This window comes from Gopherus flavomarginatus, chromosome 2, assembly GCF_025201925.1.
Source record: "Gopherus flavomarginatus isolate rGopFla2 chromosome 2, rGopFla2.mat.asm, whole genome shotgun sequence".
NCBI classification, from domain to species: Eukaryota; Metazoa; Chordata; order Testudines; family Testudinidae; genus Gopherus; species Gopherus flavomarginatus.
The window spans coordinates 285,018,218-285,038,986 of NC_066618.1; the positions used below are offsets into that span (position 1 = coordinate 285,018,218).

At 43.4% G+C, this 20,769-nt stretch overlaps 1 protein-coding gene across 1 annotated transcript in view; it reads right to left on the bottom strand.

Moving 5' to 3' along the window:
• HHLA1 (HERV-H LTR-associating 1) overlaps positions 1-7,683 on the bottom strand; it is a 40,728-nt gene extending 33,045 nt beyond the window's left edge. Inside the window, exons 1-7 of the mRNA XM_050939796.1 lie at positions 7,656-7,683; positions 7,035-7,094; positions 5,361-5,441; positions 4,608-4,691; positions 4,432-4,515; positions 2,536-2,619; positions 79-135 (exon numbers count right to left, since the gene is read on the bottom strand). Coding sequence (XP_050795753.1) covers positions 79-135; positions 2,536-2,619; positions 4,432-4,515; positions 4,608-4,691; positions 5,361-5,441; positions 7,035-7,094; positions 7,656-7,683 — 478 coding nt within the window. The remainder of the gene's footprint in view (positions 1-78; positions 136-2,535; positions 2,620-4,431; positions 4,516-4,607; positions 4,692-5,360; positions 5,442-7,034; positions 7,095-7,655) is intronic.
• Between the last annotated feature and the right edge of the window lie 13,086 nt (positions 7,684-20,769).

Sequence of the window (20,769 nt, forward strand, 5' to 3'; positions counted from 1 at the left end):
AAAGCAGTAGAGTCTTGATTTAATCAGTGCTGTAAGTGTAAGGGTTACAGTCTCAGAAAGGATAAATTCTACTTTTACCTGTTTGGCCTGCCATCACGCAGATATAGATGCATTCTGAATCATTGCTCTGACTCACTGAAAGGAAAACAATTGTAGATCAAATGCTATTTATTAGTGTACTTTAAAGGAGTTGAAATCATAGAATCAAAATCCACCTAATAGGGGTGACTACTAGAGCTGGTTGAAAAATCCCAATCCAAATCTGTTTTTTGACAGAAAATTCAGGTTTTGACCAAATGAAATTTTTCACAAAAGTGTTTGCTGTCCATAGAAAATTCCAATTTTCTTCAAAGAAGCAAGATATTTCAGTTGAAAAGTGAAATATTTTTATTTGAATATGCCTCTGTGGTGTCTTGTAGGAACTATAGTGTAGGTGCCTCATGTTCCCTGTCTCCTCTATGGGCTAGACCCCTCCTTGTGAACTACATCTCCCATGATGCACCATAGCAGGGACTCCCATGATGCATTGCCTCTGCAGTCCAAGATGAGAGATGATGGTGCCTCATGGAAGATGTAATCCAACCAGGAAGTGCACCTTATGCTGGACAATGGGAACATAAGACATCTGAACTACAACTCGCATGAGGCATTGTGACAGCATTTCCAAATGAAAATATTTTTGTTTTCGGCTGAAGTATTTTGGTTTCTGGATGAAATTTTTCAATATTCAAATTTCCTCCAAAAAAGAGACCAAATATGATTTTTTCCCCTTTTTGGTCCAAATTTTCCATGAAAAAAATCCCCATTTCAAACCAGTTCTAAGAGCTACTCTGCAGTATAAGAGAAGCCTAGTTTGGAAGAGTCCTGTCTTGAGTCTGGTTCACTCCCAAATGTACAGTTTTTTAAATAACAAATAATATGTCAGTTGTTTTTACAAGTATACCAGTTAACTGCATCTCAGAATTTGAAGTCTTTCTATTAATCTGTATGTCAATATAGTTAGGAAATTCTGCAATTTTAAGGTAACATTATTTATGGTTTCATTATGCAGTCCTTAGTCAAGTTGATGTGCAGTAGCTCAGATGAGCAGTCTCTAAAGCCAGTGGGATTCCTTGTGGGGTAAGTTGCTCCCAGATATAAGGAAAGGTATCAGAATCTGACCCTGAGTTATATAAGGCAATTGACAGGATTTTAAGGGTAATAACCAAATCAAATAATTTTCAAAGGGATATTTATCCCCTAAAAATATTCAGGAAAAGTGAGTCCCACATTTTGGGCCAGATTCTGATACATATACTCAAGCTGAATACTACCTTACACCAGGAGTAGTAATAGTAATAGTAATAATAAATAATATCCAGGGCTTATAACCAGTAGATCTCAATGCACTGTGATAGATGCAGGTCAGTTGGGTACAGCAGAATAGCAGAAGGCAAATATACTGGCCACTGGATTAACAGTTTTCTGTTCCCTGACTGACCAGAGCAGGGGCTGCTCCAGGCTAATGAGAACACTTGACTCTAATTAACCTGCAAAGAGTCAGGTGAGGCTATTCAGTTAATGTGACCACCTGTCTCTAATTAAGGCCCTGCTGATACTATAAAAAGGGCTCACTCCAGTCAGACAGGGAAGAGCCAGGGGCGAGGAAGTGCGGCTGAAGGGCTGGTTACTGAAGACACCCTCAGACCATCGTTAAAGGAGCCCTAAGGTAAGAGTGAAGAAGGGAGAAGCAGGAGAGCTGTGGGGAAGTGGCCCACGGAAATGTAGCAACTCTGGCAGTGAAAGGTTGGCTGCCAACAACTGCTACCATTAGGGTCCCTGGGCCGGAACCTGGAGCAGAGGGCGGGCGTGGGTTCCCCCCAACCCACCACTACAGGAACATCTCCTGGGAGGGGAAGTCAGGCCTCTGTCAGGACAGGAGGCTGAACAGAGACTGTGGGAGTTCTCTCACCAACCACCTTGCAGGCCTATGATGAAAAGGGCTCAGTAGACTGTAACCCTGGCCCTAGAGAGAGAAGGGCTACGTGGAGGGTCACAGTGAGCCACTGAGGCTAGCAAAAACCACCTAGAAGCACAGGACCCACGGGAGCAAGGTCAGAGCTCTGCCACAGCACCTATAAAGGTATATCAAAGCACCAGTCTACAGATGGGTAAACTGAGGCACACAGAGATGAAGTGACGTGCTCAAGATCACCTAGCTGGTCAGTGGTGGAGCTGGGGCTAGAAGCCATGTCTTTGGAATCTCAGTTCAGCACTCTATGCACTAGGCAACATTGCCCTCCCCTGTCCCATTGAAGTCAATGAGTACTTGTGGAGGAAGTTTGAAGGACTATTTGTGGAATGTGATACTAAAGTTGACTAAGGGAACCTTAATCCAGCCCTAAATTAATCCCTTTACATTGTTGGTCATATGTTACAAAGACACTGACAATAATTCATTACATTATGAAACAGAGTTTTAATAAAAATATTTTCATAACATGCCCTTTCTATGTTCCAGGAGTAAACAGGGCAAAGATGAAAAGAAATGCACACCTGAGACGATGGAGGTTGATTTGAAAATTTCTGTGAGGTAACTGGTGGAGTTTCCAATAATATCTACAAGTAAAGCTGTAAAATCTAGGAGACAAAACAGAGCAGGTTTACAATCCGAGGCCCCAGTTCCGTAGTCCATCCCTGTTCAGCAACGCATTTATGTATGTGCTTCACTTTTAGGCACATGCTTTGCCTTTGATTTCAGTGGTAATCAAAAATGGGCTTGAAGTTAAGCATAGGCTTAAGTGCCTTGCTGAATAGAGATGGATTTAAGTACAAACTTTGCAGAACTGGGACTCAAATGCTTATCAATAGGAATGCTCTGAAGTATAACAGAGGTTAAATACTGAATACAGGGAAACGTTCTCTTACGTGTACATGGCCTATGTGCCATTGAAATCCCACTTAAGTGCTACATAAACTCCCAAAATAAGACTTACGTGATGCCGAGGCCTTCACTGATCCTCTACACTGAAGAGAAAATCACTTATAGAGCCAACACTGTGGTATCAATTTTAGCAGCTTTTCAGTACATGGCATTTATATTACAGTGAACTTGTGTAACTTGACTTAGGAAATCAGCAAGAGAAAGGAATACAGGCCACAAATGTAAGCTTAGCCCCCGTGGCCTTTAATTTGTAGACAAATTTCTTAGCGTTATTGCCTTTCCCCTAATTTTTGTCTTTTTATCTTCCAAACCTTTTATTACTTTGCTTGCCGACTCATAGGAGCAGTTTTGTTTGATATTGGTACCGTGCCTAGCATGATGTGCCCCTGGTTCATGAGGGGTGCTCTTATGGGCTATCACAATACAAATAGCCAATAAATAATCATGATTATGATAGTGCCCAGAGTTCCCAAGTGGGGCACAGGAATCCCACTGTGCTAGGTGCTGCACACGCATATGTGCAGACATGGGTCCTGGTCCCCCAAAGCAGAAGAAATAACCAGGATTATGCAGGGTCGGCGCTTCCACTAGGCGACCCTAGGCAGTTGCCTAGGGTGGCAGGATTCACTCACTCCGGGACCTGCTGCCGAAGTGCCCCGAGAATGCAGAGTAGAGGGACCCCCACCGCTGAATGCTCAGAGGAGGAGAGCTGCCGCCTAGGGCAGCAAAAACCCTGGCACCGCTTCTGGGATTATGGCATATCCTTTTCATATGTCACAGCTGGGACACTGTACCGGCCCAGAGCCATGCCCAAGTTTGTGCAAGAACAAGGGGCACGGAAGCACCATATGACTCTGTAAAACAGCTGGATGCCAAATCACCAGTGCTGGGAGATGGCCAAGTGCACAAAATGGGGAAGAAGTGGCCTCACACACATTCTGGAATTTGAACAGTGCTCAGAGGAGGTGGGGGGAATTTGTGCAATGGCTCTTCTCATGCCACTAAACTGCCCTATATAGATCCCAGTCCTCTTTTCCTCCTTCCCCCACTCTGGGCTTAGACGGGTTACTGCAGGCTTGGTCTGGAGGAACCCCTGGACATCTCCAGGGAGCTGAGAGCAGCTAGAGAAGCTGCATTGTACTATAAAATTGAACCCACAGATATCAGCTATTGCTGGGAGGATCTAATGGGGTTGACTTCCCCTCCTTTCTCCTTGCATTCCCTATGAAGAAATGCAGGGCATTTTTCACCAGTGGCAACTCATCTTGCCTGCTAGCACCATTCCAGGACTGCCTGCAGGGAGCAGTCTTCTGGTACTCAGTTCACTGAGTCTCTCTAGTGCTTCAAACTAGCCACTTACCATGGCTTTTGACTTCAATGTGACTACGACACTCTCATGATGAAAGTTGCAGGACTGGGGCTGAGAACCTGCAGCTCAATTGGAAACAATTTGGCTTAAACACTCTCAAATGCCCGCCCACGCTCAGTCACACTGCATTTACACCCACCTGTTAAGTCATTTGTCAGGTTGTTTAAACAGTAGCAATATCGCATCGGGAACTTGCTGGGGTCAACATTTTTCAGGTTAGAAACTGCGAAGAGGAACAGTGGAAACTGAAATCTTGCTGGATTCATCTTCTAAGAAAATGCATTTGAGAGTAGAATAAAATGGTATGGTACCCACTGTTATAAACGGCGACCGAAACTTTGTGGAAGGCAAACGAGCTGTAAGAGGTAATGCTCAGCAAAGAGAAGAATTTTTTGGTACCTGCAGAAAAATGTGCACGTCTGTTAATAACTTTGATAGATTATTTATATTGTGCTATTGTTGCAAACATGTTACAAACACGTTCTCCAAGTGGAAATGAAAAACCCAACTCACCTAACTTGGGTATTTAAAACAACAGGAAAACTGCAGTACATACAGTGCAACTAGGAGTGAGGAAGAGACAGAAGCCACACAATGTGCTATAGAAACCAAACAACTCCTCCTCGTCATGAAGAACCCATCAGAGATCAGCTATTGAGCCTGATATAACAGTGCCATGATTTTATTTCTAAAGCGCACCATACAAAGACTGTAGACAGGTGCATTTGAATTTTGTTTTCATTGTGATCTAGCAGAAATAATTTTAAATCACCATTTTTAATTTTAAGCAAACAAAACTAGAGAGATCAGTACAAAAATAGATGGTGATGGGGGAGGAATGAAAGGGCAATACAATAAATGTGGGTCAAAGAGATAATTCTAAAGACACCTTGTTAATAATTACACACACACACACACACACTGTTGCAGCAACTCTCCAAATACAGCAATATACCATACTGTATTTTTTACAGCTTTGTCCCCTATCTCCTTTAGCTCCATATTTCAACATATGTGGAGCTGACGGTCCATAATGTTTCACATCCTTTTGTAGCACAACAATGTTACCTTTGAGAGCTGTATTTAACATTCCGTTCACTAGTTCAGTCAGGTTAATCGCAGTCAGATCAATGGATTTGGCAGGCAGCTCTGAAAAAGAAGCAGCATTTCTGAACATCAGACATTTGACAGTGCTAGGAACCTGTCAATGTGCTGTGTATATATTCCTCTAAATGGCTTGGATAAAGTGATTCAGTGAGACGCTACCATCTGTGGGAAAATGAAAACATCAAATTGCTTATTAGGGCTAGAAAACAATGTCTGGTGACTCTGAGAAGCTAAATGTACCGTGAGAGCAATGCAATGGCTGATACTAGAATTGGGTGAGAACTGCAGGGGCAGTGCTAGTCAAAATGGAGAGGGCACTGTATATGCATTCACTAATTAAAAGGCACTTTTGACAGGGTTCCTCAGTGCTCTGCTGTGGATGCCATGTTAGTCACTAAAATCCTAGGATGCTGGAGTCCCTTAGCGGGCTACACACGTTTTCATTAAAATGGCATGAAAGCAGGTGCCCATTTATAAACCACACTCATCTGGAAGAAGTTTTCTCTCAAATTTCCACCTGTGCACGTTGCATAGAATTGGAATGAAGATTCAGCTATTTTAATGAGATGCCCTGATTGGCCAAGGAGAATAACCTTGTCAAATTTTTTTAATTTGAGAAGATTTTCTGATCAAAAATTGCTAGGGCTTTTTTCTAAATGACAATTTTGTAGAAAATGTTTGGTTTAGCTCAAACAAGACAATTAAAAACCAAGGGACAGGGCAGAGGTGAAGGGTATGAGATTGGGGGTAGCAAGGAGATAGCTCAGTGGTTTGAGCATTGGCCTATTAAACCCAGGGTTAGGAGTTCAATCCTTTGGAGGCCATCTGGGGCAAAAATCTGTCTGGGAACTGGTCTTGCTTTGAGCAGGGGGTTGGACTAGATGACCTCCTGAGGTCCCTTCCAACCTTGATATTCTATGACCAAGCCAGGAAAAGAATCAGTTTTGGGGGGAGTGGGGATTCTATAACAATGTCTTACCAACTCTGAGCCAATATGTTACAAACACATTCTCTGACAAGTGGAAATGAAAAACCCAACTCACCTAACTTGGGTATTTAGAACAACAGGAAAGCTACAGTGCAACCAGGAGCAAGGAAGAGACATAGAAGCCACACAATGTGCTATAGAAACCAAACCACTCCTCCTCCTTGCTAAGAACCCATCAGAGGTTAGCAGGATAGTTTGTGGAATGTAAATACAGCCTGTGGTCAGGAAGGCACCAGCCACTAGAAGCAGTGTTCCAGTTTGGGTACATGTTACAATGAGAATGAGAGTGTCTGAGGGAACCAACAGTTGGCAGGACGGAGTGAGCAACATGAGGGGAATGCTCATGGAAAGATGGATAGCATAGGAAGCAGCAGCAGAGTGGTCTTCAGTTTGCATGATAAACAGGGAGATGGCTGCTGAGTCCTGTTTCAGGGGAGTTAGGCAGCAGGAATGGGGTGCGGTTGTTTCTAGGGGCATAGCTGTAGGGAACAGTGGCTGTGGAAGGGATTGCCTGGCTGCAGTTCCTGAGTAGAAATTACAGAAGTTCACTCACCAAGCAGCGCCCACTGAGCTAGTTACCATACTTCTGACTCAAATGTAACCCCACACAATTAGAGTAACGTCTGGAGCCATGTACCAGGCCTTACCTGCAGTAGCCAGCACCGGCACGCTCTTCTCCTTCTTCTTTTCTCCTTTCATGCCTGCAACTGTAAAATGGAGAAAGTGGAATCTGAGAAATGACTTTCCCACTCAAATGACCAACCAGGAGTCTCCAGGGGTTTCTCTGTGATGGTTGTGAAATGGTTGGACAACAGTACTGCGAACTAGTCCATCATTCAGAGCCACACATTATTTCTAATGGCAGCAGAGCATGTACATACCAACAAGGAAGAATCTGACCCTAAAGTGACCTTGCTTTTGAAGGAACAAAAGTTAAGAAAGCAGCAAAGAGTCCTAGACTAACAGACGTATTGGAGCATGAGCTTTCTTGGGTGAATACCACTTCGTCGGATGCAAAGGTTAAGATATTAGCTTTTCTCTCCCCTGCTCCCCCTGCCCCTCCCCCCCAGCTCCATCCCACTCCGCCCCGCCCTGCCTCCGGCCTGATCCTGCTTTCAGTGAAGTCAATAGCATAACACCCTTCAACTCCAGTGGTACAGGAGCAGGCCCTTAATACAAGGGAGTAACTTCCTTTAACAGGACTCAAAGGAAGAAGAGAGCCACAAAGTGTTATAGAGATTGAGTGCCAGGTTTGCAAGCACCATTACCCATAAGATGCAAAGGATGATGCGACATGTCACCCTGAAAACTGTGACAGCTACAAGCGTGCTGGTTAGTCAAACTGCTATTTGATATGTTACTGCTTATTCTGGGTAGTGGTACTGCTAAGGTGCTGGGCTGGGCTTCCAGAAATCAATTCCTGGCACTGTCTTATATTGCCTTGGGCAACTCACTTAATCTCTCTGTGCCTCAGTTCCCTGTCTGTGAAATGTGAATAATAACACACCCTTTGTTTTCTTTCAAGTCAGGGACTGTCTCTTATCCTGTGTTTGAACCAGGCCCAGTACAGTGAGCCCCTGATCTCAGCTGGAGCCACTAGAAACAACCATAACACAAATACTACTTAAGAACTGTAATGTTGAAGAGGTAGACTCAGCAGTGCTGGGGAATGAGGTCTTTCATTTATTTGCAGATCGTGTGGCCCAGACAGCATCAAAGCAAACTTCTCAGGCCAATATACCTCTCTACCTTAATCCTGGTGTAACACCAATGACCTGTCGGCAGGCAGGATCAAACCTGGGACCTCTGAAGCTTAGTGTATGAGCCTCTACTGCATGAGCGAAAAGGCAGATTCATCTAAGCCAATGCTGTTACAGGCTCATCTATCTCTAGATGGTTTAGGTACCACTAGTGGGGACAGATCATCACACCAAGCTGGCATGAGCTACACTGGCAGGCTCAAGATGATGGTTCATTGTGAGTCCCATCAACTGCTGGCCTCTCTGGTATGTTAATTAGTTCTAACACCTCTGTGACACAGAGGTTCTTAGGCAAAAGGTCTCATTCTTTGCAAACATCTCTCCTCAGGCCTGAAAATGCACTTCACCAAACATATATCTTACACACATCTATTTATCCATAAAGAGGAATATATAACATATGTACTGAGTACTCATAACTTGTCAAGATTCCCAATCATTGTGAGATGCCTGCATGAGTAATATTTAAGGAATAACGGATTTATATTGAAATTATGCTTTATGGACTTGGGGTAAAACAGTCACCGGGGCCAATATGTCTCAGTGATGGCCCATTCGGGCAGATGGGAGTTGTCACTCCACCCTGTCTAGGTGGTGATACCACAGACTTTCAGCCAGCGATAGCATTTTAACTACCTAAGGAAGTGGAGAATCAGGCAACCAGGCCTGAGCCTGTATTTTGTATCTCTCTTAGGTGAAAGCAGGTTGGCATGTCCTTTCAGTTTTGAGAGTTGTGGATGGGAAAAACATTTTGGATGTTCCCGGGGCAATATCAAAGTGCACATGCTGGGGAAATTACTTTATCATGTCTCAGAATAAATTGCCGGTGAAAGTGGCGTTTCAGACACACTTCACACTTACCCAAGTTCCATACGAGAAGGAGGCATAGAAATCCCACACTCAATTTAACAGGCACATGCTGATGGAACCATGGCATTTTGGAAACCTACTTCCAGTCGCTTCAACTGTTTTAGGAGAAAGAAACAAGATTTTGGTGAGCCTACATGGATCCAATGCATTTGTCAGTTTCAGTGTTTCCAACTTCTGCAATATTTTGTGTTGTTCTTAATCTCTGGATCCTAGAATCACATGAGAATCTTGGCTTTTACTTGAAAAAAAAACAAAACTAAACTAAGTTTCTCACCCTTGTGATTGCAGAGAAAAAAGCTAGAAAATGTGACCTGAAAGCTAAAAATCTCAGAAGGCAAAGAACAAACAAACAAGCAAAAAACAATGAAAAACAAAATAAAAAAATCTAGAATTTCTTATTCATTATTTTTTATTCAGACATGATATTTTGGGCTCTGACTCAAGGTTTTTGAATGATTGGGATTGTCAATATTGCAGTTTATGGATGTTTAAAAGACTCATACAAGCAGCACAAGATGTAGAAGCTCCCAATATTGCCAACCCCCAAAATTCAGAATTGTGAGTCAGACTCCCCAAAATCACAAGATTGGCTCCAACATCATGAGATTCTTTTTAAAAAGCCCAGAGTATCTTGTGATTTTTGGTCTGCCCTTTGAGTTTTGAACTCCCCTTCTCCCTCCGCCTCACGTGCAGGGCAGTTACAATGTTGTCACCTCTCCCAAATGTACAGTAAGGTGATTCGGGCCCTGTTGCAGGAGCTCTCACTGGGGGAAACAACTAAGATTAAATGATATAGATTTGTATGAAGTGATGCCAGAAGGTTTCCCACTACCCCGTCTCCAGAGGAAGAGCAAACAATCAGAGCTGCTGCATGTGGAACTCTGCACCCATCCCTCAGGAGTTGACACCATTCTCACAGGAGGGAAGGGAGTAAGAAAGAGCCCCCGAGCTCAAGCTGACTCCACCCCCTCTTTCGTCCTCCTTTTCTATGAAAAAAGAGGCAGTCTCCCCCCTGCTCCTTCTCCCTCACCTCTTCATCCGTCCAGCACCAGGCATGGAAAAGGAGAATAGAGGGGAGTGATGGACCCCAGAGCTGCAAGAGGAGCAGAGGTGTGAGATGAGGGCAGATGTGGGGCTGAGGGGTGGGCAGAATGGATTGCCGAGTTGGGGGAGGGATGAAGTTGATGTGGGCATTTGTGGGGCGCATAATTAATTTCTGGGTTGTGGGATGGGCAATTGTGGGGCACAGAATTAATTAGAAATGTGGGGTTTGAGGAGAAGCTGGAATCAAACAAAAGGAAGTTTTCTTCACACAATGCACAATGAACCCGTTGCTGGGGAACGTTGTGAAGGCCAAAACTATAATGAGGTTCAAAAAAAAGAACTAGATACGTTCATAGAGGATATAAGCCAAGATGGTGAACGATGCAACCTCATGCTCTGGGTAGCCCTATCCTCTGATTGCCAGAAGCTGGGAGTGGATGAATCACTTGATGGTTGCCTGTTTTGTTCATTCCCTTCAAAGCACCTGACATTGGCCACTGTCAGAAGACAGAATACTGGGCTAGATGGACCACTGGGCTGACCCAGCATGGCTGTTCTTATGTTCCCCACCAGCAGGTAGCAGTCAGAGCCAGAATCATGTTACTCAGTACATTCAGGTGTGTTGGCAACACTAATTTTTTCACATGCACACTGGGGATGGACAAGGGGAGTTCAAAAATGTGAAGAAAAAAATATATAATATAGTGTTTAAAATGAAATCTTATGATTTGGGAAGACATCTAATGATTTTTGAGGTGGAGTCTGACTCATGATTTTTGTTGATCTGAACTGTGGATAGCTCCCATCCACCATGTTGGGTGGGATAGCTCAGTGGTTTGAGCATTGGCCTGCTAAAGTCAGGGTTATGAGTTCAATGCTTGAGGGGGCCACTTAGGGATTTGGGGCAAAATCAGTACTTGGTCCTGCTAGTGAAGGCAGGGGGCTGGACTCAATGACATTTAAGTTCTAGAAGATAGGTGTATATATATATATATACACACATATTTTGGGGGGAGGTTTAGGCTGGATATTAGGAATTTTTTTTCACTCAGAGAGTGGTGAAGCACTGGAATGGGTTACTTAGGGAGGTGGTGGAATCTCTTTCCTTAGAGGTTTTTAAGGTCAGGCTTGACAAAGCCCTGGCTGGGATGATTTAGTTGGGAATTGGTCCTGCTTTGAGCAGGGGGTTGGACTAGATGACCTCCTGAGGTCCCTTCCAACCCTAATATTCTATGATTATTACTTATGTTAATTATACTGTATGATTTTTAAATGGGAACCATTTATTGAACATGTAGGAGAGAGGACTTTATACTAAAGTATGTTTTTAACCAACAATTATCTGTCTAAAATCTTTTCTTGGCACTTCTGCACATCTCTGAGAACAAAAGGCTTAATCTGGCACTCAGCAAAACACACTGTGACAAAGTTCCTCCTCTACCTTGGTGGGTCTTGCACTTTTTGGCAGATTTGTTCACCTCAGTGATCTTCCTCACAGTCTCAGTCAACTTCTCCTGTGTCTGATCTGGAGTTGGGAGGTTTGGGGGGAACCCAGGCCTGCCCTCTACTCCGGGTTCCAGCCCAGGGCCCTGTGGATTGCAGCTGTCTATATTGCTTCCTGTAACAGCTGCATGACAGCTACAACCCCCTGGGCTACTTCCCCAAGGCCTCCTCCAAACACCTTCTTTATTCTCACCACAGGACCTTCCTCCTGGTGTCTGTTAATGCTTGCACTCCTTAGTCCTCCAGCAGCACACCCTCTCACTCTCAGCTCCTTGCACCTTTTGCTCCTCACACTCACTTCCTCTCCTCTGGCTCCCCCTCACTTGACTGGAGTGAGCTCCTTTTTAAACCCAGGTGCCCTGATTAGCCTGCCTTGATTGGCTGCAGGTGTTCTAATCAGCTTGTCTGCCTTAATTGGTTCTAGCAGGTTCCTGATTACTCTAGTGCAGTCCCTGCTCCGGTCACTCAGGGAACAGAAAACTGCTCACCCAGTGACCAGTATATTTTCTCTCTACCAGACTCCTGCACCCCACTGGCCTGGGTCTGTCACAACACGTAAGAGTAAATGGGAAATTTTGCATGTGTAAGAATTGCAGTATCAGAGACTGCATTGAGTGATGCAACAGTATCAGCAGGCAGGCCATAACATTGTGTTTGTGGAGGAAGGGTTTATAAATATGATGATTTCCCACCCATTATTCTATCATGGAAAAGCAAACAGTTATTGAAATATACTATCCTCAGAATCCTGAGAACTTTCCCTCATCAGCAATTGGTCCTCAAGTACCTTTAACAACAAATTGGAGAGGTTCAGAGCTACAAGAATGATTCAAGTTCTGGAAAAAACTTGATTACAATGAGAAATTTCAGAAGCTCACTCGATTTAGCTTAATAAAAAGAAGGATAAGAGTTGACTTGATCATGGGGTGAAATCCTGGACCCATGGAAGTCAATGGCAGTTTTGCTATTGACTACCATGAGACCAGAATTTCACACAGGAGCTGTAAGTACCTGCATAAGGAGATATATCTGAAACTAGATGGTTCTTTAATATGGCTGGTCTGATAGGAAAATTTCCACAGGAAATTCTGATATTTTGATCTCTATTTTTGTTCTGAATTTCCACAAAATGAGAATTCCAGAAAATTTTGATTCAGAACTCTCAGAATGTTTTGTTTTGTCAATGTTCAATTGTTTTGCTACACTAATGTTGACGTGTTTCATTTTGATAAGGTACAGATGTTTTGCTAATGTCAAAACATTCTAATATAAAATAGTAAAATATAACAGTTGAATCAAAACAATAAAGTTGGAACAAATTGTTTTTACCTTATTGAAAATAACATTTTGATATTATTGAAATGAAATGTTTTGACATCAGAAAAATGAGACAATAAAAATGATTTTCCCCGTCTAAACTTTTGTTGAAATTAATACATTCCTGCAAAATGTTTTAGGTTTGATGAAACTGCATTTTCTGGTGATAAACTCTTTTTTTGACCAGATCTACTCTTTAATCTAGCAGACAGAGACATAACAAAATCTGATGACTAGAAGGTTAAGTTAGACAAATTCAGACTGGAAATAAGGAATATATTTTTAACGGTGAGAGGAATTGATCATTGAACAGCGTACCAAAGGATGTGATGAAGTCTGTACCACTTCAAAGCAAGTTTGGATATCTGTCTAAAAGACATGCTTTAACTTAGCCACATGCGATGACCGGTTTTATACAGCAGCTCAGATGAGATGATTATCATGATCTCCTTCTGGCTTTAAAAATCTATAAATCTATGAAATTTCAGGTCCAGTCCTGCTCTTATTAGAAACAAAGCACATCTGGCTATTGACCTTAATGATAGCAGTATTGGCTCCTTCAACTCTGAAGTTCTAGATTTGTTGTCCTACTGTTATTTAAATATATAGGGTCAGAGGCAGATTAAGGTTTCCCAGGGCCTTGGGCCAGAGCAAGTGGGGGCCCCTTTCTACCCCTTCCTTAGGGCCCAGCCCATTTCACCCAGGGTCCCCACCCCTAGTGCAGCCACGCAACACCTTTTGCTTCCTTCTGCACCAACACTGAGGCCCCAAGACCAGAGAAGCTCCCTTCCCACACCACTGCCCCAGGGCCGCAGCAGGGAGTGAGAGCTCCTCCAGTCCTGGGGATGCAGGGGTGGGCCAGGTGCTGGGGCTTCCATTGTCACACCCACGCTTCTGAGGGGAACCAGGGTTGGGGCACTTGGGCTTCTGTGAGGGGGTGCTTGCCCTGCCGCCCGGCAGCTTCTGCTGAGGATGGGGTTGGTGGCCCCTGGGGCGGGTGTCCCCTGTCCCTTAGCTGCTTCTAGGCATGGAGGCCGCTAGGGGTGATGTCCATCCCACAACAGCCGGGACGGGGTCAGGGGCTGCTGACAAGGGCTTTCTGTGCCCAGCGCTCCCACCACAGAGCAAGGCTGAGGCTCCAGGCTTCCGCCACTGCTGGTGGATTTTTTCCAGGGGGTCCCAGTTGGCCGGGGCCCCTGGGCATGGGCCCTGTTGACCCAGTGGCAAATCCAGCACTGTATAGGGTCCAATTCAACAAAACTTTCAAGCATATCTGTAAGTGCTTTGTTGAACTGAGACCTCAGAGCTTTGCTGAGTAATTAGCCTAAACCAGGGGTTCTCAACCTTTTTCTCTCTGAGCCCCCCCACCCCCCAACATGCTATAAAAATTCCATGGCCCATCTGCACCACCACAACTGGTTTTCAGTAGATTAAAAGCCAGGGCCAGTGTTAGAGGGCAGCAAGCAGAGCAACTGCTAGGGCCCCATGGCACAGGGGGCCCCACAAAGCTAAGTTGCTTGGGCTATGGCTTCAGCCCTGGGCAGCAGGGCTCAGGATTCAGCTTTCTGCCTTCAGTCCCAGTAAGTCTAATGCTGGCCCGGCTCTCTGGTTTATTTTGATGGATCCCCCGAAACCTGCTCCTGGCCCCCCAGGGGACCCCCTGACCCGCTGGCCCACACCTCAATTTGTCACATTTTGAGAGGATAAAAGAATCACAGAAATTATTGATGTTTTTCATTGCATTTCTCAGAATGACAAGGTGTGTCAGCATAGCTGTCATGCATTCTTTGGTTCAACAAATGTTCCCAGAGAAAAAGGGGAGTTCATTGTGTATCCAGGTAGTTTCCTAGCCAGGTTTCAGCTTTTTTGAGTTTATTTAAAACTGATAGAGAGCTCAACAGTGCAGCAGAACAGGAGAGAGTGAGCGAGAGAGAGAAACCTACAATGTGTGCAATATTGCGTGATATAACGAGGACTGGAGAAAGCAAAGCTTCCAGCAGGCAGAGCAGTGGGGGAGATAGAGGAACATAAAAATTGCCATACTGGAAAAATTAGGAAAGAGATGTAAAAGGGACTGGGAAAAGTGGCTAATATAACAGAACAAGAATGAAATACAATAATATGAGTGCTAAAATATTGTGGCTATGGAGAGAGAGACCTACATCTGCCCCAGAAATTAGAATATTCAGCTTTTTAAATCAAACAATGTCATTCTGCATTAGAAACTCCCACCTGATATTATACCATATCTATTATGTCATAATGAAAATATGATATGGAAAGATAAATCCTCAGAAAACAAACCTTGAAATACTGCTGGGGAAGAGAGATTTACCAACATCAAAGAAGTGAAAGCAGCTTTGAAGTAGGATTAATACACATTACTAAAGATTTCGTCATGAATTGACTTTATGTTGGTACAAGTTTTGCCTGATGAAAGAATACAGGATTTAGTTGTAAAAGACAAATGCCCAGCTCATTTAACTATAATAGACACATCCTTGTTATAATTTTTAATCTTTCCTATTTTACCGATACTAATGTGAGCTTTGCAATGAGGAAAATGCACCATCGGACTAAAGATATACAACTTCTTCACTGTCAAAACTAAACATTTCCAATTATTGCCATTTGACAATGTCTTTTAGATTGATAAGACACTCAGTACTAAAGCGATGGGCATGACAAAAAACACGCAGATAGACAAACGCCGAAAGCTTTGTTCCAGTGACGATTTCCCCCCCAATGCCTCTCCATGTGTAGGTTGACAGCCAAGCTCCTAGCCACAAATACTGACACCAATCAATCTGATATGATAAGTCAGCTTATTATTTATTTCAAATTATATTTTAATATATATTCATAGCTTGAACTCGGTAACTGACGCACTTAAATAACACGTAAGCTTTAAATCCAATCCAATATTTCTAAAACCCAGATACAGCAAAAATGGTTTTGGTGTTGATAACAACCTCAGCAGTTTGGGTTACACTTATGTGACCCTAGAGATTCAGGACTAAGTACCTCTTCATTATTCTCGCCAAACAAAGATTTCAAGGTAACTAACTTATTAGTTATGCTTCATTTGCACCCACTTTAATGTGACAAGTAACCATGCAGGTTGAAATGTTCTCTTTTTTCCAACACAAAAGGAGTCAAATCAGATACCAACTGGTTTCCCCCCTTATCTATAGTGCTAAACAGAGCAGAACAGAGGTTAAGAGGCTGAAGGAGAGAAAAAGAAAAGACCTCGCATAGTAATTTCTCTATCTCTGTTCAGTTCCAAGATCTAAAGGTCACCCTCTCAGGTTTAAAACAAACTTTGAAAAACAGGTCTAAAGAAACCTTCTCAGGCTAATATGTAAAAGAAGTTAGTTCAGCTATGATCTTGACTAAATTTCTACAGTCACCTGATTTGTATTAGATAAAAACTTTACACTTTCTACAATGTCTGAATTTAAGAAACCATATGTTCTAAAAACGCTCTCCTAACATTCTTCATTTCCAGCAGCCTGAATGATTATTAATTGCACAATCTGAAATAGATTCTTTTAGGTACCTCTGCATAGCAGCACCATTTCAAACTATTCACATTTTGAATACCTAGTAATCTTTTAATACTGACTTACCTGGCTTCTCCTGATATGACGATTAACTTCAGAGAGTTTAAATAGACAGGAGGTTATCACACTGTTTTAGTAAAGTCTAAGTGAAAGACAATAGTCTGTGAGTGGACAGGCTTGATAAAATTGCCTTAAAAAAATCTTGTGAAAATGGTATTATAAACCCAAAGGCAACTAGGCTAAATGAAATAGGATCATGTGCAAGCAAAGTGCCTGTGGTATGTCCTGAATTGAATCCCTAAATGGAATGACTTAGCAGCAGTTCAGGTCAGGATGTGAAACCACTTTGGGCAGTAATTACTTACACTGAAAAATAGAACCGAAAGGATTTTTTTCCTCTTTAAAGGGACAGAGTCTTCCAATGTGATTAGGCCATTTTTGATGCTGCAGGTTAGTCATTCTGGACAACAGATACTGTAGATAGGTCTGAAGAGGGTGGTGTAGGCAAGTTGAAATACAGCTCAATTACAGTCAAGTAAATGAAACAAAATGCCTGCTAATATGGAAACCTTCTGGCCATTTCTTTAGATGAGTGATGAGGGGAGGGAAGAGTTTAGAGAGGGACTATAGTGGTGACATGAAGTAATAACAATGACACTGAGCCATGTGTCATTACTTTACCCACTGCATCCAAAGCATCAAAGGAGGAAATGAGACTCTCAAAGAAAGGTTCCATAACCACCTCAGTCCATGAAACTCAACATGCTCTCCAGGCATTAATGAATTAAGCCCCAAAGCGGCCCTGTGCAGTAGAGAAGTATTATGAGCCCCAAGAGGAAAATAATGAGTAGCAAGTTATGGCCCTACTGAAGTTAACAAGAGTTTTGTCATCCACTTCTATGGTGCCTGGATTTCACCCAATGACTTTAAGATCCAAAGTTCCAAAAATGGCTTGCGATTTTGAATGCCTTCTTTTAAGGGTGCCCAACCTAAGTCCTGATTTTCAGAGGTCTCACCCAAAATTTAAGACACCCAACATTATAGGCTATATTTGGAAATCAGAACTTACAGGGATTGACCCAAAACTCATTGAAGTAAATGCAAAGACTGTGACTTCCCTGGGCTTTAGATCAGACCCTAAGAGACCTGCACAAGGTCATGAAGGTATTTATTCACCATTTTCAGCAAATCTCTCTTTTTTATTACTTTGTCCTCATAGTGTATCCCAACGATGTGAGCTGGAGGAGTGCTACAATGTTACCCAATTAATGCAGAAATATACTGGCATTGAGCATAACACTTTGATCTGCTAATGTACAATATTTGGGAAAGTCAAAAAGCCAAGCATTGCTGGATTTGAGGAAAGAAAGGTTGCACCGGGACTGTCTGCTCTTCAGGCACTCTAGGTTCATTGTGCCCAGTGCTCTTCATCAGTTTTGTTGGGATTCTTCTGCATACCTGCATCTAAGCACACCCATTGAAAGATCAATCTGTTCACCTCTATGTCTGCCCTCCCATTAGCGAATACATCTCACTTTGGGTGGTTGTCTCATCAGTCTCAATAGGAAATATCTATTAGAGATGGGCTCAACCCAGAGCCGGCTCTAGCCATTTCGCCGCCCCAAGCACAGCGGCACGCCGCGGGGGCGCTTTGCCACTCGCCAGTCCTGTGGCTCTGGTGGACCTCCCGCAGACGTGGCTGCGGAGGGTCCGCTGGTCCTGCGGCTCCGGTGGACCTCCCGCAGGTGTGCCTGTGGATGCTCCACTGCAGCAGCGGGACCAGCGGACCCTCCACAGGGACGCCTGCGGGACATCCACCGGAGCCACCTGCAGCCCTCCTGGCAACCGGCAGAGTGCCCCCCCATGGCATACCACCCTAAGCACACACTTGGCGTGCTGGGGCCTGGAGCCGGCCCTGGCTCAACCTATAAAGTTTGGATTTAAATTTGTATCCAGATCCAAAGTTTGGAGATGTTCAGACATTGCATTTGGCTAGGCCTGTTACAGAGCTAGGGGGCAGTTGCTAGGCTCCAATTCAATCTGGACCTATATACTAATTTCACCAAGGTCCACAGGTGTTCGGACCCACCTTGTGCATTTGTTACTGGCTATCATGTTGACACAAAACATTGGGGAAGTCATCTTTTCCCAGAGGAACTATGGGTGCTGAATAAGCAGGGCTGTGTGTGTGCGCACACACCCGTCCACCTGTCTGTTCTCTTGATGGTTAGATTACTGGCCTTGTATATGGAAAACCCAGGTTTAAATCCCTGCTCTGCCTAGTTTAGAGTGATCTGGGATGAAAAACTCTGCTCTGAATCAGGTACAGCAGAGAGTTGAACCTGGATCTCCCACATCTCAGAGTTATAGAGTTTGTTAGGAGTCTCGCTCTCTCAGACATTACAGCCCCAGCAAAGCCACACATTTGGGTGAAATCTCATTTTGGCAACAATGTTCCAACCAACTCTATGTGGCAGTCACTTACATAATAAAAGACAGCTTCTGTGAATTATGATTGAATGCTGCAGCCTGAGTAACTTGGAAACACCTTTTGTTGAAAGGTTCTGCCTTAGCACAACAAAGATTTTATTGCCATTGACCCTTGCTCAATATCTCATCAACTAGATTGGGATGAAAGTGTCCCGTATAATGACAGACAATAACAGCCAGACCTCAGAAAATGTGTTTTCTGGGAGCAATTCCAAAGCGTTTGAAGTTTGGACGCAAAGATAATTTGACTTTCAGCAGGATTTACATCATACAGTGTTTCATCTTTGAACTCTGCAATTTTAACTTTGCCCTGCTGTGGAGTGATGCTCAGCTAATCATTGGAACATGGTATCGTTCTGCGACAACTTTGACTCAGGATGCATTATTAGGAACAATGCTGACTTCTCACTCAAAACACTATCCTAGTGAATTATGCGGTGCTTTCTCAGGGGTATAGTCTTTAGGCTTCATGTCTGACTAATGAGGAACAAACCAATCATTATTTCATTGTTTGCTTACCAAGAGAGGAATGGCGAAGACCAGAAATGATAGATTTTGCCCAGATTCTGCTGTATATTCCCTAACTTGTTGTCATAACCTAGTCCCAGATTTAGACCTTAGCGTCCAAAATATGGGGGTTAGCATGAAAACCTCCAAGCTTAGTTACCAGCTTGGACCTGGTAAAGCTGCCACCACCCAAAAAATTAGAGTGTTTTGGGGCACTCTGGTCCCCCCATCCTTCCCTGGGGACCCCAAGACCCAAATCCCTTGAGTCTCACAACAAAGGGAAATAAACCTTTTCCTTTCCCCCCTCCAGGTGTTCCTGGAGAGATACACAAAAGCAAGCTCCGTGAATCTAAACAGAGGGATTCCACCCTCCCCGTTTCCAGCCTTGGAAAACAGAAGTACCGAGAGCTAATCTCTCTTCCCCCCTCACCCAGAGGGAATGCAAAGTCAGGCCAGTAAATCTAACACACACAGATTTCCCCTGACTTCTTCCTCCCACCAATTCCCTGGTGAGCACAGACTCAATTCCCTGGAGTTCCCCACTAAAGAAAAACTCCAACAGGTCTTAAAAAGAAAGCTTTATGTAAAAAGAAAGAAAAATACATAAAAAATGGTCTCTCTGTATTAAGGTGACAAATACAGGGTTAATTGCTTAAAAGAAATATGAATAAACAGTCTTATTCAAAAAGAATACAATTCAAAGCACTCCAGCAACTACACTCATGTAACTACTAAAAAAAACCCTATTTTTTTGTACTTACAACTGGGAAACAGAAGATTAGAAAGCAGGAAATAGAGAAATCCTTTCCATAGCTGAGAGGGACAGATACAAGACAAAGACTCAGACACAAACTTCCCTCCACCTAGATTTTAAAAAGTCTTGTTTCCTGATTGGTCCTCTGGTCAGGTGTTTCAGGTTACTTCTTTCCAGGTGAAAGAGACATTAACCCTTAGCTATCTGTTTATGATACGCCCCCCAAATTGCAGGCAGTGGGGAAACTCACTGGCAGCGATTTCCTCCTAGAACTTTAAAATAAACAGATTAATACAACACATGCACCTTTACATAGACCACTAAGTATATAACTAACAGACTTCTACATTTTAAGAACACTTTTTAACTACTGGATTCTGGGAAACTCTCACGGGAGAGTGCATCAGCTACTTTGTTAGAAGCTCCTGAGATGTGCTGAATTTCAAAATCAAAATCTTGGAGAGCTAAACTCCAACGAAGAAGTTTCTTGTTGTTCCTCTTGGCAGTATGAAGCCATTTTAGCGCAGCATGGTCAGTTTGTAGCTGGAACCGCCGTCCCCAAACATATGGGCAT